Source organism: Coregonus clupeaformis, chromosome 17, assembly GCF_020615455.1.
Source record: "Coregonus clupeaformis isolate EN_2021a chromosome 17, ASM2061545v1, whole genome shotgun sequence".
Classification (NCBI taxonomy): Eukaryota; Metazoa; Chordata; class Actinopteri; order Salmoniformes; family Salmonidae; genus Coregonus; species Coregonus clupeaformis.
Genome location: NC_059208.1, coordinates 50,511,538 through 50,531,568, shown reverse-complemented (window position 1 = coordinate 50,531,568; position 20,031 = coordinate 50,511,538). Strand labels below are relative to the sequence as shown.

General features: G+C 43.1%; 1 protein-coding gene across 1 annotated transcript; it reads left to right on the top strand.

Annotated features, from left to right (window-relative positions):
* The first annotated feature begins 6,500 nt into the window (after positions 1-6,500).
* LOC121586678 (endoplasmic reticulum membrane sensor NFE2L1-like) lies at positions 6,501-19,668 on the top strand. Its single transcript, XM_041903594.2, has 5 exons — positions 6,501-7,362; positions 11,274-11,378; positions 11,624-11,731; positions 11,941-12,427; positions 17,876-19,668. Exons 1-5 carry the CDS (start codon positions 6,847-6,849, stop codon positions 18,649-18,651), a joined length of 1,992 nt encoding a protein of 663 aa, XP_041759528.1. The 5' UTR covers positions 6,501-6,846; the 3' UTR covers positions 18,652-19,668.
* Positions 19,669-20,031: the final 363 nt, after the last annotated feature.

Below are 20,031 nucleotides of genomic sequence, written 5' to 3'. Positions count from 1 at the left end.
CTGTTGGGGGAAAAATGTATTATTGCAAAAGCACTGTAGTTCTCTCCATTGTATCCTATTGAAAGAAACCTAAAGCATGTTCAATCAATTTCCTAGAGACCGTTGGGAAACATTAAGTTAAAGAGGGCTGCTTCTTCCATCAACATAAAACAAAAACCAGTACTGAAAGGGGAATAAATACAGGACTGAAAACTGCTCAACATTTTTCACTGTTATTACTCATTCCGGAGAAAAGAACACCGCTTCAAAATTGTCTCCATCTGTCCACGGCGGGGCGCCACGGAGAATGCCAGAAATGTGGCCTTGAAACTATGGTAATATACCTTCTGTGATTGGCTTAGCTCACCTCTGACGAATGCAATACTTGTCCAATGGAAAAAATGTCTCCGAATCACACTTGTTTTATAGGATGGCGCTGGCTGTCAATCAAGTTGCAGCTGTGGTTATCGAGGGAGAGCTGCCAGTTCGATGTTTGGAGCTTTGGGCGACGGAGCTCCGAGGGCTGGAAAGATATGGGAGAACTTCTGTTGTATGCGATAAAAATAACGTCAAGAATAGCCTACATTAGCTATAAATCGTTTTTTTTATATTGTTGTTTATGCACCATATTTGAATCCACATGCATAAACAATTAACAGATGAGAATCAGATGGTTGCTATTTATTATTGTTTTAAAATTAATCTAATCTTGATTAATTGATTGATTATTTGGAAAATAGAAAGCGTATTCCAGATAATAACACAAATATTTGCCACTGATCTATTTCAACAAAAAAATGTAATAATAAGTAGAATCATTCTTAGGGGAAACTAGGCTATAGGCAAAAATACAATGCTTTTACATATTGAGATAAAATACACTCTGAAATAGATTTTGAAAACAGATAAAAATCAGGATATGTATTTATATTTAAAAAATCAGGATATGTATTTATATTTATTGAAATTAATACAATCTATATGCTTATTATTACAACCATTGTTTAAATGTTATCATCAAATCATCACAGTCATCACAATCAGCATAGGCTACATACTTTATTTAGTATAATAGGTTATTTTTATTTAGGCAATTAGCCTAAATAATCAGTAATAGAAAGTGATAAGATATTGAACACTTGCTGTTATTTTATTTTCACATGCTTTCATCGATTATTTATATTATAGCCTATTGTTTCTGTTTCTCTCAGTCAATAGTTACGGACATGTAACCAACTGGCACAGACTGTTTATTATAGGCCTATTACTCTATTATACATAGCATATGAGCAAATCAAGACAGACCCAGTGTATTTTTCTGCAATGTAGGCCTATCATCCAGAATTTTACAAAATGTGTCTTTTCACATCTCAGTGACCCCACAACTTGGTATGAAAACATTTTGGAAGTTCATTAACAGCCGAAGTGAAGTCCAAAGACGCACTGAATTCTACTTCCTCTCTACAATTTGATACTCTTGAGATCCCACGATTCCTTGCGGCAATGTCCAACTTCTGCGCATGCTCTTTGGTTCATGTCAGTCTTCAAGACGTCACTTGCTTGCCGGCCAATCACGTTCTTTCTACGAGCAGCTCCGGTTGTGATTTAAGAGCTTTGCCTAATAAATCTGTCCAAAACTTCTCAAAAGTGATTTAAATGTATTTTTGCGTCGTTATGAAAATACTTGTGGATTAATCAAGCCCTGGATGCTGGCGTTAGATCAACGAGCTCGTATCATTCTTCAGTGGATATCAAAGCTAAGCTCCACAACTTGATCGTGCCTCTATGCATTTGTGACTTGTCGCACATGGTCGATTTGTAAAGCTGACATGTTCTCTCTTGACATTTGCTATCTTAAATGTCACTCTGCTTTGCCAAACTGTTGTACTTGAGTTATTATAGCCTACCAGGGCAACTCATTGAAGTTGTTTGAGTCTAAATAATTAGTTTTCTTTACTATCCGACTTTAAATACTTAATGCATACTTGTTTTTTGTGTGTTGGTCATGCAGTGGCCTTGAAGTAAAATCAAATAGATTAATCCAATTAAAATGTTAATAAAAAAGTTTAAAAAGTGTTTTTTTCGATGTGATTAATAGCCTTAGGCCTAAGTGTAATTTAATTCCAGGTAATTCATGTAAGATAAGGTAAATTAGCCCTATGTATTATGTGCTGCGTTCCTATTAAAATTGTAGGCTTATATTATTTTGTCAATCATCAATTGTACATTATGAAAATGTTTTTGCAAAAGTCATGGACTAAAATATGTAATTTTACACACTTGTAGTCTATTGTGTAGTAATTCATTTGTAATAATATTGCTAATAATGTTTTGTATTCCACATTAAGGCCTAGCTGAGTTTGCAGGTTTTTTTATGCATTCATTTTTTGCCTAAACATGTTTGGGTAAATAGTTCTGCACCACAAAAGCTATAACAATATAGGCGTGTTTAGTATACATATTTAGGCTACAGAAACATGAGGAGTATATTGGAGACATTTTCAGGAAAGATAATTGCAATTTTATATGCAAATACACGTATTTATTATTGAGCAAAACGAAAGAAAATATGTGCATTTATATGCTTTATGAATTCCTGGACAGGATGACGCCAGCATCGAAGTGTATAAAGGTCACATAATATTCAACAGCTGGGCATTCCTAGTACACAGTTAAACCAATCAGAGGGTGATGTGGGAGTGGTCTTAATAATATTTCCCAACCCTTGGGCGAGGTAAGAACTACATTTAACCAATGAAAGATCGAAGAAGCGGTCAGTGGGCGCGACTGGGATGTTCTCCTGCCCTATTTGATAATCTCTGCATCAAATACCACCAATCATGAAAAAGGCATGCCATTTTTCTACATAACGTCAGTGACGTGCAGGAATGTCAGGGAATCTTTATGATCTTATGGTTTTAAGCAAGCAACATATACAGACAATTATTGACTAAATAATAGCCTAACGTTATTTATTATATTGTATATATGTATATTGACCAATTAAGATAAATAGTGATTATTCTAGAGACAGAAATTCATATATAATCATCATTTCAGAAATAAATGTTGAAAAGTCTTCAACAAATCAATAGCCAATCAAATTTCCCTACATGCTTGAAAATTGTATTATTTAGCCCTTAAATGTAGCTTTTAAATAGGCAAAAAGAGTAGCAAAGAAAATAGTAGTCTAAGGAGGACCAAACTGGGGAGCTCATCCTAATAACTAAAGGGAGAAATAGACAGTTGTCTACATGGAGGAAATTAATACAAGTACAGGCTATTTGGGGGGTGGAAACATTTGAATACATTGGAGCAATTAGTAAACAGCAAGATTTATCAATGGCACAAAATTAAATCAATGGGATCAAAAGAGGTGATTCACAGAGTTGACCTGTAGACACACTTGCTAAAGGCTATGGAATATGGAATGGAAACATGGTTCTTTTGGTGAGGAAATAATGCAATAAGTATAATATTGTTCATCTATACGGTTTGTCACCCTAGGTCCTCCTGAGTGGCGCAGTGGTCTAAGGCACTGCATCGCAGATCTTTGCCACTAGAGATCCTGGTTCGAATCCAGGCTCTGTCGTAGCCGGCCGCGACCGGGAGACCCATGGGGCGCCGCACAATTGGCCCAGCGTCGTCTAGGGGAGGGGATGTAGCTCAGTTGGTAGAGCATGGCATTTGCAATGCCAGGGTTGTGGGTTCGATTCCAGTATAAAAATGTATGCACTCACTAACTGTAAGTCGCTCTGGATAAGAGCGTCTGCTAAATAACTAAAATGTAAATGTAATGGTCCTCCCTGAAAGTGATGGAAAGTTCATTCCAATGTCTGTGTTCCATAGAATATGACGTTCCAGGGATAGAAGATACTGGCATTTAAAGCACTGTTAACGTACCTGTAGACTTCCAGTCATTTCGCTAACGCTAGTTAGCATTGGCTCACGAAACTAACGCTAACTTCTTTCATACTGCACGCAGAAACATAAAAATGGTAAATGCCTGAATCTCGTAGTGTCCCTTTAACCACCAGCAGGGGGTGTGTATGAGCCATATGACCAAAAGTAATGTTTGTTTTAGTTCTATATCACTTTCATGAAGCTAAGCAGGGTTGGTCCTGGTCTGTCCCTGGATGGGAAACCAGATGCTGCTGAAAGTGGTGTTGGAGGGCAGTAGGGGGCACTCTTCCCTCTTGTCTAAGGAGATCTCAATGCCTCAGAGCAGTGAATGGGGACATTGCCTGTATAGAGTGCCTTCTTTTGGATGGGACGTTAAACGGATGTGCTGTCTCTCTCTGGTCACTAAAGAGCCCAAGGCACTTATTGTACGATTATGGGTGTTAACCCCGGTGTCCTGGCTAAATTCCCAATCTGGCCCTCATGCCATCATGGCAACCATCCCCAGCTACCAATTGGCTCATTCATCCCCCCTGTAACTATTCCCCAGGTCAGTGCTGTAAAAGAGAATGTGTTCTCAGTCAACTTACCTGATAAAATAATAAGGGGAAAAAATCCTATAGTGGGTGTTAAGGTTTTCCAAAAGACTACAGAACAAGTAGTCTAGCGTAGCCGACTAAACTCAACTCCACGATTTACGATGGAGTTGAGCGGCGACTACTGAGGGCAGACCGGAGATCCAACATTACATAAAATTAAGTTTATCAAAAACTACTGATTTCAGCACCCAAAGAATAGCCCACAATTACACATAACAATGTGGTTTTACGTGATGTCGGAGCTCCAGTTTGCAAACACTAGTTGCCGCTCAACTCCATCGTAAATCGTGGAGTTGAGTTTAATCGACTAAGTCTTGCGTAGCCATACCTCCATTTTAGTCATTTAGCAGACGCTCTTATCCAGAGCGACTTACAGGAGCAATTAGGGTTAAGTGCCTTGCTCAAGGGCACATCGACAGATTTTTCACCTAGTCGGCTCGGGGATTAGAACCAGCGACCTTTCGGTTACTGGCACAACGCTCTTAACCACTAAGCTACCTGCCGCCCAAATCAAGTAAGGCTGGTTCTCGATGAAGCTACAGAACAACATTCATCGCCATCTGCTCGCCATTGAGAGGCCTGGAAGCCATATTGACACTCCCCAGTAGGAGCAGTCCTCCATAGGAATGAATGGAATTCTACAGTATTTCAATTAATTTTAAGGACAAAGTGGTGCCAAGATGGAAGCACTGTGGTTTCAACACAGCGCCCCCTATCAGTCATCTAGTGTATATATAAATAATTGCCGGTTACTAGTGATGACCATGTTGTCAGGGCTGGGCTGGACTGACCAAGCAAGAGAGGATGGCACTAGGCAGTGAGGTACTTTCAAACCAAACATTTGACTATTCTACTTACTGTAGTTAGGCCTACTATTACCCTGTCTCTACCTTTAAAGAACAATGTATTATACAATTGTTCAACATTTTATACAGGCCTAGACAATTTAGTCTTTCCTCTTTTCCTTTTCTCACCATCAGTATTTTAGACAGACAAAAGATTAGTAACAGTGGCACTCTCTTGTAAGCCTTATGTTCCACATAAGTATGAAGAGGATTAAGTCATTATCATTCATAACAAATACTTTATTGAAGCATGTTTGAATTAATTTGCATAAGTTGAGTTCACAAGATCAACAAGACCTGTTGGTTAGGGTTGGGAATTGCCAGGGACCTCACAATACGATGTTATCACGATACTTTGGTGCCAATACGATATGTATTGTAATTCTCACGATTGTAAATGTATTGCGATTCAATACTGTGATTTTATTGCGATTCGATGTTCCAAACATATTGCTCACCATATGTCTGCTGCAGAGGGACAAGAGAGAGCCATGAGAAAACGAGTTTTGATCAGTCATGGAACTAAAAGTGCTTCAAACAAATTGTCTCCCTATTTAAAAAGAAGATGGAGAACAAGCTATGAAGGACAAATACTGGCGTTTTGGTGCAGCCAACCAGTGCAAAAAATAACATTGTGATATTGTCAATAAAATATGATATGATATATCATCAAAAATAATATGTAACTGTATCCATTGTGTAATGATGAGTTTAAAAGGCCTAAAAGTATTTTGCTATCTTGTAGTTGGGTAACTTTGAACTTCTCCATTAATTCAAAATTGGTTTATTCATTGATATGGTAGGTCTACACCCGAAGTAGGTCAGTGGGTCAAACTTATTTTTTTGTCACCGGAAGTACCGTCGCGGTCCCGCCCCTGACAACAAGGTCCCATTTTAAAATAACGGTCATGTTCTTGCGATACACTGTTTCAGATAATGCACGATTGAATAACATGTGTTTTAAGCACCATTTCTAAGTATAAATGTATGTACATAAGGCTGTGTGTCTTGTTTGTGGCGATATTTTGCATTCAACTAACAGCCGGTGGGACGCTACGATTGGCTCACTCCATAAAATAATACATTTCAACCAATCGGAGCCTGTTGCGATGGAAGCTTTGGTCCTAGTTTTGTGCGAATTATGCAAATCCCTCCCCAAGTCTCCTTGCAGCTGATAGGGAGTGAAATAACAGATTCGGGATATTTACTTTGTATTGTAATTCGCTTGTAACACGACATAAACGGGAGATTCCCGTAGATCATAGTTTTATCTATGTTTAAATGATTTATTGTATGCGATTGTGGGACAGTTCTTCGTTTGAGGACATGTCTCTGTCAGGAAGTTATCAGAAACCGGTAGTGCAGTAGCTAGCTAGCTAAAGCTTTCGCCGGCCGGGTACAGTCAGGCGGACCTCTTTGTCTGACTGGGAAAGGGAACGCGTGTTCTTTTTGTTTGGCATTTTCTTTGTTTAGTAGTCTAAAGGGAACTCTGGGACCAGCGTTTCTCAAAAAGTGTTTAAAATATGCAAAACGTGAAGAAATACTTCACAGAAGGACTGATCCAATTTACGATCTTACTCAGTTTGATCGGAGTTCGCGTGGATGTCGACAGTTACTTGAACGGCTACTACTCACCGCTAGAGATTAACAACGGTCCTAGCTCAGCCTACATCCAGACACCGTTTCACAGTTTGAGGGACAATTGGGACGGGTACAGTGTGCACCCCAAATGTCCCGAGTTGGACTATTTCTTCGCCTGCCGTCGGCTCCTGGATGAGGTGAGGGCGCTTGGGTCGCCCATCCGGTTCCCTACGCAGTTGAGCGCATGGCTCGTGCACCAAGTACCTGACAGCTCGGAGTTCCGAGAGCCACCAAACAGCACGAGCAACATTAATGTTAGCGTGGGGCTGTTGTCAGAGAGTACCGGGGAAGAGGCCAACGACACTGAACTTCTCGCAGTCGACGAAAGCCATACTGCCGCCCAGCTAAGTGAGCCGGGGCCTTATCCCAGCACTGGAGCCTGCGAGATACCCAATGAGGCGAGTGCTGCAGCGAGATGGCATTAACTTTATCTGCTAAAAGCTACCTAATGTGTTGCCAGTGAAGTTATTGTGACGAAATGCTAACCACCAGGCCTTTAGCTACTCAACAAGTGTAGCTAGCTGACAGTGGGAATGAGAAGTGTATTGTGATAGGCATATACTAGTTGGCTAACTCAGGGGTTCCCAAACTTTTTCAATCGGGGTCCCCCTTCCAGCATTGGGGGACATCTGGCGGCCTCCGGGTGCGCACGCGCACGTCTATTTCTATGGGCGCAAGCACTGTTCATAATAATAATATGCCATTTAGCAGACGCTTTTATCCAAAGCGACTTACAGTCATGTGTGCGTACATTTTTACGTATGGGTGGTCCCGGGGATCGAACCCACTACCCTGGCGTTACAAGTGCCATGCTCTACCAATTGAGCTACAGAGGAGCACTTGATGTGTCCCAAATAGGCCCCTATTTTGCTATATAGTGCACTATTTTAGACTTTTGACCAGGGTCTATATGTCAAAAGTAATGCACTACATAGGGAATACTGTATGGTGCCATTTGGGACACAAACTGTTCACACCCCTCTTGTTGGTGGAAAGACTTTTGCCGTTTTTAAAGCTTATTTCCAGCAATTCTACACATTTTGTAATGGGGGGGCAAAGAAAATGTTGCAGTTTTAAGGCTAACTGGGGGGGTGGATAACAGGTCTGTAAAGTGCTGCACTAAGGATTCATGGTTATCTACCTTTGTCTTAGTCTTTCTCCAGGAAGTAATTAATCTCCAAGGGGTTGAGGAGGTGAGAGACGGAACAGCTGCAGGCTGGGTGGATGTAATTCCCTGAGGCTAGTTAATGTTGTTGAATCTGTAATTTTACCATTCACTTTACCCTTGTTCGCCAGCTGTGGGCCAGGAGAATAGGCAGGGAAGTAAGGGCTTAGTACCTACCCCCGTTTTGCTTATACAAAACCAGTGGTCCTCTAATACAGCTGGCACTTCAGGGAAAGTCTAGTCAAGGAGGATTCTATTTATTTAGATATATTTATTTCGATTCTTTGTCTGGGACTTTATAGGTGTGTCAATCCCAGAAGTTTAATTTACTACCCTATCATTAGCCTAATGTTGTAGGTTTCAGCTGTGTATTTGTAGGGCTGTGACAGTCATGGAGTTCTGGAAACCCTGTTAAGTTGGGGAATTGAATTACTATTATCTCTTTGGTCCTTGGGTGAGTTTTTGTGGGCCAAAGACCTGCAGTGAAGAACACTGTTGTAGTGGCTCCTTATAGCTCTGGAGTGTCTAATGCGAAGGCCAGGTTATCTTATCTCCCATGAATTCAATTGCTGCTGTCGGGAGATTTGTATTGTGTAACACCCCATTTATGTAGGCTACACTCACACACACCTGCTCACACACATTCCTGGGTCTAAATCCTCTTGTGGCTCTAGACACACACACACGGTTGAAACACAAGTTCATGCATCAACCTGTTGAACAACCGCAACCACAGTTGCCAACAGATTGATAACCGTTGTGGTTAACAGCAGTGCAGTAACAGTTCCCTGTAAGCATTAACGGTAGCTAACACACTTTTGTACATTAGCGCCCCAAAAATGTAATACTTCCAGGTCAACTGTAATATGAATACCATTGTAAAGCACAATTTCACCCCTTTCCAGCAACATCAATGACGAGACCTTCATGTTGCCCGTCTCTGCATTAAAAAAATGGTGGGTGGGGAAGCGAAAGCTACTGCATCATAGTGAAAGGGGGAGATATGTCGTGTGGGGAACCAGCTTTTTTCACCCGATTTGTCCAACTTATCACCTCTAAAATGAAAATAAAACGTAATGTCTCATTACATACCTATTTGAAGGTTTGTGTCGAATTTGAATAGGGTTTTTAGGGTGGTGCTAAATTTATCTTCACAATTAAACTGTGGGTGTCACGGTTTTTGAGAGTCATGGCTCGCAGGGATTATGTGAAAAATTAACAATTGATTGAATTAACTATTGATGAACTCACGAGTAATTCACTTTACACTCACCATTGATAATTTCTTGTTTTGAATCTGCGAGAGAAGCGTTACACCTGGTGGACAGAGGCTGGACGGCACAGAATGACATGTCACACTTTAACGTACAGTGTCAGCGGGGTCAGGTTTTTTTCCAACTTTTCTCCAACACTATTGGTCCATTACCATGTCAAGCAACGCTGAATCGAAACTTAGTTCACACCCCGGACACAGTCGCTACAGTCCCATTAGTTTTCATTGCAGCCTCGTATGAATGCCGCGGTTGCCCACATATGTACGGAACAGAGTTAGCTACCGTTAACAGTTCCCTGTAAGCATTTCACGTTAAGGTCTACACCTGTTGTATTCGGCGCATGTGACAAATAAAGTTTGGTTTGAGTTAAGTGGAGCCTGAGTTATTTAACAGTCACAATTGGTTCATTGTAGCAGAAAGCAGATGCCTAAACCTTTCCTCCTATAAGGCTACAATATAAGGGGCATTGTTGCAATGTTTCAGACATTCTTCTTAGGAGATGATTGCTAGGCTGCTGGACTCACTCAACCTTGAATAGGCCTATAACAGTTGGTTTAATCACAATGGCTTACAAAGCTGTCTTTCTTTGTCCCATTCTCTCTTTCTCCCCACCTTCATCTTCTACCCCATTTCTCTGGACTCCCGCAGTATCTCCCCACATTTTTCTTTCTCTCTACCTCTCAATAGCTAGGTTTGCATTCAATTGACAACATATTTTCATGCGGAAATTCTAGAATTCACATAAAGAAAATATGCTCATTTTCCCACCAGTGGTGTGTTTCCACCAAATTGACTTGTTGCGGATAAAAATCGGTGCGTGATGAAATTATTTAATCTGTAGCTTAATAAACTGCATGGTTTCCCGAGTCGTAGTGGGAGGAACACACATGTCATCGCATGACTCCAAGTTTACTTCAATATGATGGTTATTATACTGAAAAAAAATATAAATGCAACAATTTCCAAGATTTTACTGAATTACAGTTCATAGAAGGAAATCAGCCACTTGAAATACATTTATTAGGCCCTAATATATGGATTTCACATGACTGTGCAGGGGCACAGCCATGGGTGGGCCTGGGAGGGCATAGGCCCACCCACTGGGGAGCCAGGCCCAGACAATCAGAAAGTTTTTCCCCACAAAAGGGCTTTATTACAGACAGAAATGCTCCTCAGTTTCATCAGCTGTCCGGGTGGCTGGTCTCAGACAATCCCGCAGGTGAAGACGCCGGATGTGGAGGTCCTGGGCTGGTGTGGTTACACTTGGTCTTCGGTTTTGAGGCCGGTTGGACGTACTGCCAAATTCTCTAAAGGCACGCTCCCTTAAAACTAGAGACATCTGTGGCATTGTGTTGTGTGACAAAACTGCACATTTTAGAGTGGCCTTTTATTTTCCAGAGTACAGGGTGCACCTGTGTAATGATCATGCTTGTTGATATGCCACAACTGTCAGGTGGATGGATTATCTTGGCAAAGGAGAAATGCTCACCAACAGGGATGTAAACAAATTTTGGCACAGAATTTGCGAGAAATAACCTTTTTGTGCGTATGGAAAATTTCTGGGATATTTTATTTCAGCTCAAGAAACATGGGACCAACACTTTACATGTTGCGTTTATATATTTGTTCAGTATATATCAATATTTGCGCATCAAGGCGTTTCCACCGCCATTTCTCCCATAATTTATTTTAGACACAAAAATATCCCACCATGTCGAACAAACAAATGATCTGTTGGCATTTATAAAATTGTCCATCACAGCTGTCGTGATTGTTTTTGTAAAGGTATAAAAACTGTGGATGGAAACGTGGTCCGTTCCTAAATGTATTCTGGTCGACCCTTCTTTCTATTGGTCTTTCCTGTTATCAGGAGGTTGAGGCACTGAAGGGGCGGATGGAAGAGGATGAGGATGAAGGCAGAGCGGAACCTGTTTCCCTGACCCAGCTGACTCTCAGTTCCACACTAGAACATGAGGTACATACAGCGATGAGAATTAATTCTGTCTTGGAATGTAGGCTAGCTAGCTAGAGTAAACGTTCAGCTCTATAGGCGTGCCTTTGTTTAACATACTATTTGCTCTGTGTGTGATGACCCTCATGTTTTGTGTGTTTATAATAGGCGCTTGCCTTGTCATGTTTTCATTGTGTGCGTGTCAAGTTATTCATCACAGATTTTCCAGTGTGTGTGAGGATTTGTTCACTGTGTGTTGTTGATTCCAGGGTTTGTTAAGTAGCGGAGCCCCTCTCTCCAGCCCTGAAGACCCCCCTCCCCCTGACATCGACCAGCACTGGAGCCAATTCCTGTCCCTACCCATCTACGAATTTGACGTAAGTGGTATCCCTTGATGATGTCATGGTGATATTTGTGAAAAGAGAAGTCAATTTGAAAAGGTCAGTTATCTAATAATGGTTTCGAACTCCAAGGGTTTTAGGATTTACCTGTGTGTTACTGTGATTTTCCTTTGAGCTACTGTGTATGTCAGGGTGTGTTTATCTCCGTGCCTTTTATAATGTGTGTGTGTGTGTGTGTTCTCCAGGATTTACACCCGCTGGTTCCTCAGCAGCTGTCTGACCTCGACGCCAACATCTCCAGCGCCATCAGCCAGGACGTCAGTCTCCGCGATGCCATAGTAACAGGCTCTGTCTACGACATGATCCCCCCGAGGGGTGGAGTCAGGACCCTGGTGGCCCGGCAACCAAGAGGGCCCCTCTTCCGACTCGAGTCCACAAACTCCTCCCACTCCGACTCTTCGCCCGGTACGACCACAGGGCTGGCCGTACTACCGTATGCCGCTGTGGTCAACGGAACGCGAAACGGGTCATCGTCCCATGGTGCACTTGAAGGCTATTTGGACGAGGCGGTGTTTGACCAGATCAACCTGCTGGGGCTGGAGGGCTGCTTGGACACCATGGACGCCCAGCTACTGGGGATCCTACAGGGCATCTACCCTCGTGTCCTGGAGGACCTCGACTCAGACTCCGGCCTTTCTCTGGAGAGCAGCTCTCAAGGCCCAGACTCCCCAGGTGAGTTGGAAGACTTCTGGGGCTGCTTTAGGGAGGTGCAATGTTCAGTGTTTCCCCTGTACTGCTGCTGCTAAATTGTTGCCGCCACACGAACAACAAAAAAATACTTAAATGACTGAACCCAGACAGAAAGAATGTAGAGAAAATAATTGACCTATATAATTCTAAATAATATAATCATTGAGAACTAGAAATAACCTAAATTAAAGCTACACTGTAGGGGAGAATCGATAATTCCCAAAATAATGAATTTAGGAGTATTTTTGCCATGGCTAGATTACTGACTGGCCACACAGGGTACATCCCAGGGGCCCCGATCGGGGTCCCCATTGGTTCTGTTGTAATGTTTGACCATAAGAACACAGAAATAGCCATGGCAAGTGGTGTAGAATTGCATGAAATTAATTCTGGACTGATTTAAGCCACGCCCACAAACCTTCCCTTCCACGACCATTGCAACCGCTGCTTAAAGAAAATAGGGCTAACACTGGTTCAGATAGTAATGCATTGTGGAGAGGGGACATGATGATCCTCTGTTGTGCTATATATACACTGCTCAAAAAAAATAAAGGGAACACTAAAATAACACATCCTAGATCTGAATGAATGAAATAATCTTATTAAAAACTTTTTTCTTTACATAGTTGAGTGTGCTGACAACAAAATCACACACAAATTATCAATGGAAATCAAATTTATCAACCCATGGAGGTCTGGATTTGGAGTCACCCTCAAAATTAAAGTGGAAAACCACACTACAGGCTGATCCAACTTTGACGTAATGTCCTTAAAACAAGTCAAAATGAGGCTCAGTAGTGTGTGTGGCCTCCACGTGCCTGTATGACCTCCCTACAACGCCTGGGCATGCTCCTGATGAGGTGGCGGATGGTCTCCTGAGGGATCTCCTCCCAGACCTGGACTAAAGCATCCGCCAACTCCTGGACAGTCTGTGGTGCAACGTGGCGTTGGTGGATGGAGTGAGACATGATGTGCCAGATGTGCTCAATTGGATTCAGGTCTGGGGAACGGGCGGGCCAGTCCATAGCATCAATGCCTTCCTCTTGCAGGAACTGCTGACACACTCCAGCCACATGAGGTCTAGCATTGTCTTGCATTAGGAGGAACCCAGGGCCAACCGCACCAGCATATGGTCTCACAAGGGGTCTGAGGATCTCATCTCGGTGCCTAATGGCAGTCAGGCTACCTCTGGCGAGCACATGGAGGGCTGTGCGGCCCCCAAAGAAATGCCACCCCACACCATGACTGACCCACCGCCAAACCGGTCATGCTGGAGGATGTTGCAGGCAGCAGAACGTTCTCCACGGCGTCTCCAGACTCTGTCACGTCTGTCACATGTGCTCAGTGTGAACCTGCTTTCATCTGTGAAGAGCACAGGGCGCCAGTGGCGAATTTGCCAGTCTTGGTGTTCTCTGGCAAATGCCAAACGTCCTGCACGGTGTTGGGCTGTAAGCACAACCCCCAACTGTGGACGTCGGGCCCTCATACCACCCTCATGGAGTCTGTTTCTGACCGTTTGAGCAGACACATGCACATTTGTGGCCTGCTGGAGGTCATTTTGCAGGGCTCTGGCAGTGCTCCTCCTTGCACAAAGGCGGAGGTAGCAGTCCTGCTGCTGGGTTGTTGCCCTCCTACGGCCTCCTCCACGTCTCCTGGTAGCGCCTCCATGCTCTGGACACTACGCTGACAGACACAGCAAACCTTCTTGCCACAGCTTGCATTGATGTACCATCCTGGATGAGCTGCACTACCTGAGCCACTTGTGTGGGTTGTAGACTCCGTCTCATGCTACCACTAGAGTGAAAGCACCGCCAGCATTCAAAAGTGACCAAAACATCAGCCAGGAAGCATAGGAACTGAGAAGTGGTCTGTGGTCACTACCTGCAAAACCAGTCCTTTATTGGGGGTGTCTTGCTAATTGCCTATAATTTCCACCTGTTGTCTATACCATTTGCACAAGAGCATGTGAAATGTATTGTCAATCAGTGTTGCTTCCTAAGTGGACAGTTTGATTTCACAGAAGTGTGATTGACTTGGAGTTACATTGTGTTGTTTAAGTGTTCCCTTTATTTTTTTGAGCAGTGTATATACTACCAGTCAAAAGTTTGGACAACTACTAATTCAAGTGTTTTTCTTTCTTTTTTATATTGTAGAATAATAGTGAAGACATCAAAACTATGAAATAACACATATGGAATCATGTAGTAACCAAAAAAGTGTTAAACAAATCAAAATATATTTTATATTTGAGATTCTTCAAATAGCCACCCTTTGCCTTGATGACAGCATTGCACACTCTTGGCATTCTCTCAACCAGCTTCATGAGGTAGTCACCTGGAATGCATTTCAATTAACAGGTGTGCCTTCTTAAAAGTTAATTTGTGGAATTTCTTTCCTCAATGCGTTTGAGGCAATCAGTTGTGAAGGGGGGGTATACAGAAGATAACCCTATTTGATAAAAGACCAAGTCCATATTATGGCAAGAACAGCTCAAATAAGCAAAGCGAAACGACAGTCCATCATCACTTTATGACATGAAGGTCAGTCAATACGGAACATTTCAAGAACTTTGAACATTTCTTCAAGTGCAGTCGCAAAAACCATCAAGCGCTATGATGAAACTGGCTCTCATGAGGACCGCCACAGGAATGGAAGACCCAGAGTTACCTCTGCTGCAGAGGATAAGTTCATTTCAGTTACCACCCTCAGAAATTACAGCCCAAATAAATGCTTAGTTCAAGTTACAGACACATCTCAACATCAATTGTTCAGAGGAGACTGTGTGAATCAGGCCTTCATGGTCGAATTGCTGCAAAGAAACCACTACTAAAGGCCACCAATAATAAGAAGAGACTTGCTTGGGCCAAGAAACACGAGCAATGGACATTAGACTGGTGGAAACTTGTCCTTTGGTCTGGAGTTCAAATTTGAGATTTTTGGTTCCAACCGCCGTGTCTTTGTGAGATGCGGTTTGGGTGAACGGATGATCTCTTCATGTGTATTTCCACCGTAAAGCATGGAGGAGGAGGTGTTAAGGTGTGGGGGTGCTTTGCTGGTGACACTGTCTGATTTATTTAGAATTCAAGGCACATTTAACCAGCATGGCTACCACAGCATTCTGCAGCGATACGCCATCCCATCTGGTTTGGGCTTAGTGGGACTATCATTTGTTTTTCAACAGGACAATGACCCAACACACCTCCAGGCTGTGTAAGGGCTATTTTACCAAGAAGGAGAGTGATGGAATGCTGCATCAGATGACCTGGGCTCCACAATCCCCCGACCTCAACCCTATTGAGATGTTTTGGGATGAGTCGGACCGCATAGTGAAGGAAAAGCAGCCAACAAGTGCTCAGCATATGTGGGAACTCCTTCAAGACTGTTGGAAAAGAATTCCAGGTGAAGCTGGTTGAGAGAATGCCAAGAATGTGCAAAGCTGTCATCAAGGCAAAGGGTGGCTATTTGAAGAATCTCAAATATAAAATATATTTTGAGTTGTTTAACACTTTTTTGGTTACTACATGATTCCATGTGCGTTATTTTATAGTTTTGATGTCTTCACTATTATTGTACAATGTAGAAAATAGTAAAAATAAAGAAAAACCCTGGAATGAGTAGGTGTGTCAACTTTTGACTGGTACTGTGTGTGTGTGTGTGTGTGTGTACATATATATATATATATATATATATATATATTCACATTATATATATATATTATAATATTGTGTATATATATATATATATATATATATATATATATATATATATACACATATATATATATATATATATATATGTACACTCTGAAAGTATTCAGAACCCTTCCCTTTTTTCCACATTTTGTTACAGCCTTATTCTAAAATGGATTAAATAAATAAAATAATTCATCAATCTACACACAATACCCCATAATGACAAAGCAAAAACATTTTTGCAAATGTATAAAATAAAACTATCGTATTTACGTAAGTATTCAGACCCTTTACTTAGTATTTGTTGAAGCACCTTTGACAGCGATTATAGCCTCGTCTTCTTGGGTATGACGCTACAAGCTTGGCACACCTGTATTTGGGGAGTTTCTTCCATTCTTCTCGGCAGATCCTCTCAAGCTCTGTCAGGTTGGATAGGGCATGTCGCTGCACAGCTATTTTCAAGTCTCGCCAGAGATGTTCGATCGGGTTCAAGTCCGGGTGTGGCTGGGCATCTCAAGGACATTCAGAGACTTGTCCAGAAGGCACTCCTGCGTTGTCTTAGCTGTGTGCTTAGGGTCGATGTCCTGTTGGAAGGTGAACCTTCGCCCCAGTCTGAGGTCCTGAGCGCGCTGGAGCAGGTTTTCATGAAGGATCTCTCTGTACTTTGCTCCGTCCAGCTTTGCCTCGATCCTGACTAGTCTCCCAGTCCCTGTCGCTAAAAAACATCCCCTCAGCATGATGCTGGCATCAACATGCTTCACCGTAGGGATGGTGGCAGGTTTCCTCCAGACGTGGCGCTTGGCAATCAGGCCAAAGAGGTCAATCTTGGTTTCATCAAACCAGAGAATCTTGTCTCATGGTCTGAGAGTCTTTAGGTGCCTTTTGGCAAACTCAAAGCGGGCTGTCATGTGCCTTTTACTGAGGAGTGGCTTCCGTCTGGCCACTCTACCATACAGGCCTGATTGGTGGAGTGCTGCAGAGATGGTTGTCCTTCTGGAAGGTTCTCCCATCTACACAGAGGAACTCTGGAGCTCTGTCAGAGTGACCATCAGATTATTGGTCATCTCCTTGACCAAGGCCCTTCTCCCCCGATTGCTCAGTTTGTCCGGATGGCCAGCTCTAGGAAGAGTCTTGGTGGTTCCAAACGTATTCCATTTAAGAATGATGGAGGCCACTGTGTTCTTGGGGACCTTCAATGCTGCAGACATTTTTGGTACCCTTCCCCAGATCTGTGCCTCGAGACAATCCTGTCTCTGAGCTCTACGGACAATTCCTTCGACCTGATGGCTTGGTTTTTGCTCTGACATGCACTCTCAACTATGGGACCTTATATAGACTGGTGTGTGCCTTTCCAAATCATGTCCAATCAATTGAATTTACCACAGGTGGACTCCAATCAAGTTGTAGAAACATCAAGGATGATCAATGGAAACAGGATGCATCTGACCTCAATTTCGAGTCTCATAGAAAAGGGTCTGAATACTTATGTAAATAAGGTATTTTTATTTTTTTGCAAAAATGTCTAAACCCTGTTTTCGCTTTGTAATTATGGGTTATTGTGTTTAGATTAATTAGGTTTTTATTTTTTTATTCCAATTTAGAATAAGTCTAATGTAACGAAATGTGGAAAAAGTCAAGGGGTCTGAATACTTTCCGAAGGTACTGTATATCACATATCTGCAACATTCTAAACAATGTAAAGTAGCTTACATATTCGTATGTACACTTGACTCCCCAGGTGCATCTGAGGTGTCGTCATCGTCTTCCAGTTCATTTTTTGAGGACGAGGGTGGGGCTACGGGCTACAGCAGCGAGGTGGACTCCCTCCCCTCCAAGTGCATTGACGACTACAACACATGGTCGCCTGTGGATCTCAGCGAGAGCGTGTGGCACGACCACAGCTACTCCTCCCCAGCCTTCTCCCAACCGTCAGCCACCACGTTCCCCCACAAAGCCATCAAAGAGGAGCCTTTCAGCGATGAAGACGACGACGGGGAAGATAACGAAGACCGGGAGCTTAGCCGCGACCAACTCCGCACCCGGGCGCTTCATGTCCCGTTCTCGGCGACGGAGATCGTCAGCATGCCCGTGGAGGAGTTCCTGGAGCTCCTGGAGGGGCGTGGCCTCTCGCCCGCCCAGGTTGCCCTCCTGAGGGACATCCGCCGTCGAGGGAAGAACAAGCTGGCGGCGCAGAACTGCCGCAAGCGCAAACTGGATGCCATCACGGGGCTCCAGGAGGAGGTGGAGAGGCTGCAAGCCCAGAGGAACAGGCTGCTTAGGGAGAGGCAGCACACGGCCAAGGCTCTTGGCGCCGCGGGCCAGCGCATGGAGGACCTCTCCAGGGACATATTCTCCAGGCTCAGGGACAGCTCAGGACGACCCCTGACCCCAGAGAGATACACCCTGCAGTGCGAGGCCAACGGGAGGTTTGTGGTGCAGCAGGTCAGGCGTCCTAGTGTTGCCACGACGACAGCTGGAGGTAAAACGGACAAAAGGAAGAAGAAGAAGCCTTGATGCAGCAAGGGCTGCTGGTACTTGACACGTTAAGAGGTGTTATTGTTTTTTCTGAACTTACAGGCCAGATTCTGGTCATGTGACTGTTTCCGGATCTTTCTCTTCCTCCTTGTCTGGACTCTCCGATCTTAGGAGCCCAAAATGGCAGAAACATATTTTTTAAAATACACCCAAAAACTTACATATACAAATATTACAGAATGTGTGAATGGAGCTTTTTTTCTGGAAAAAGAAACAGCTCAAACACTGGACTCTTTAATGTTTTTTTCACTATATAAATGAAAGGGTTGTATTATCATTAAAGCATCAAGGAGAATGTATTCTTGTCCTGAGGATGTCAGGCTGCAGTATTATTTGTATAGTTCCTACAAAAATAAATTGTAGGCCAGTTAAAAATAAAAACAGAATGCCAATTCTATAGCTTAAAGGGACACTTCGGGAATTTGGCAATGAGGCCATATATCTACTTCCCCGTAGTCAGACAAATTTGTGGATACCATTTGGTATGTCTCTGTGTCCGGTATGAAGGAAGTTAGAGGTAATTTCACGAGCCAATGCTAACTAGCGTTAGCGCAATGACTGGAAGTCTATGCTACCAGATGCCCATAGACTAGTTAGTAATTGCGCTAGTTAGCAACTAACTTCAAACTGCATACAGAGACATAGAAATGGTATCCACTAGTTCATCTGACCCTGGGGAAGTAGATAAAAGGCCTCATTGCCAAAATCCTGAAGTATCCCTTTAACCTCAACTTAAAATTGATAGCAGTTGTTTTGGCATCTATTGATAAATATTTCTAAAAATCTGACCAATGTTCCCCCATAGACCCTAGTTTAAGTTGAAATGTTTCAAAACTCAATCTAACTGGCAACATGTTAGACGTCATTTGAAAGGGCTTAATTTAATTTTCAGTCATGTTTTGATAGCTGTGGCTATTGCTTTATGTATGATCACTTTTTTGTATGTTTTTTTAATTTTTACTTTTTACCTATTTTTCTCCCCAATTGGTAGTTAGTCTTGTCCCATCGCTGCAACTCCCGTACGGACTCGGGAGAGGCGAAGGTCGAGAGTCATGCGTCTTCCGAAACACGACCCCGCTATGCCGCACTGCTTCTTGACACACTGCTCTCTTAACCCGGAAGCCAGACGCACCAATGTGGCGGAGGAAACACCGTACAGCTGGCCACCGTAGTCAGCGTGCATGCGCCCGGCCCGCTACAAGGAGTCACTAGAGCGCAATGCGACAAGGATATCCCAGCCGGCCAAACCCTCCCCTAACTCGGACGATGCTGGGCCAATTGTGCGCCGCCTCATGGGTCTCCCGATCGAACCCGGTCTGTAGTGATGCATCTAGCACTGCGATGCAGTGCCTTAGACCG

Excerpts from the sequence above, each read along its gene's own strand:
- LOC121586678 (XM_041903594.2), top strand. The coding sequence starts at position 6,847 with ATGCAAAACGTGAAGAAATACTTCACAGAAGGACTGATCCAATTTACG. Across the intron at positions 7,363-11,273 it reads CCTGCGAGATACCCAATGAG|GAGGTTGAGGCACTGAAGGG; the intron begins GCGAGTGCTGCA and ends TCCTGTTATCAG. Across the intron at positions 11,732-11,940 it reads TACCCATCTACGAATTTGAC|GATTTACACCCGCTGGTTCC; the intron begins GTAAGTGGTATC and ends TGTGTTCTCCAG.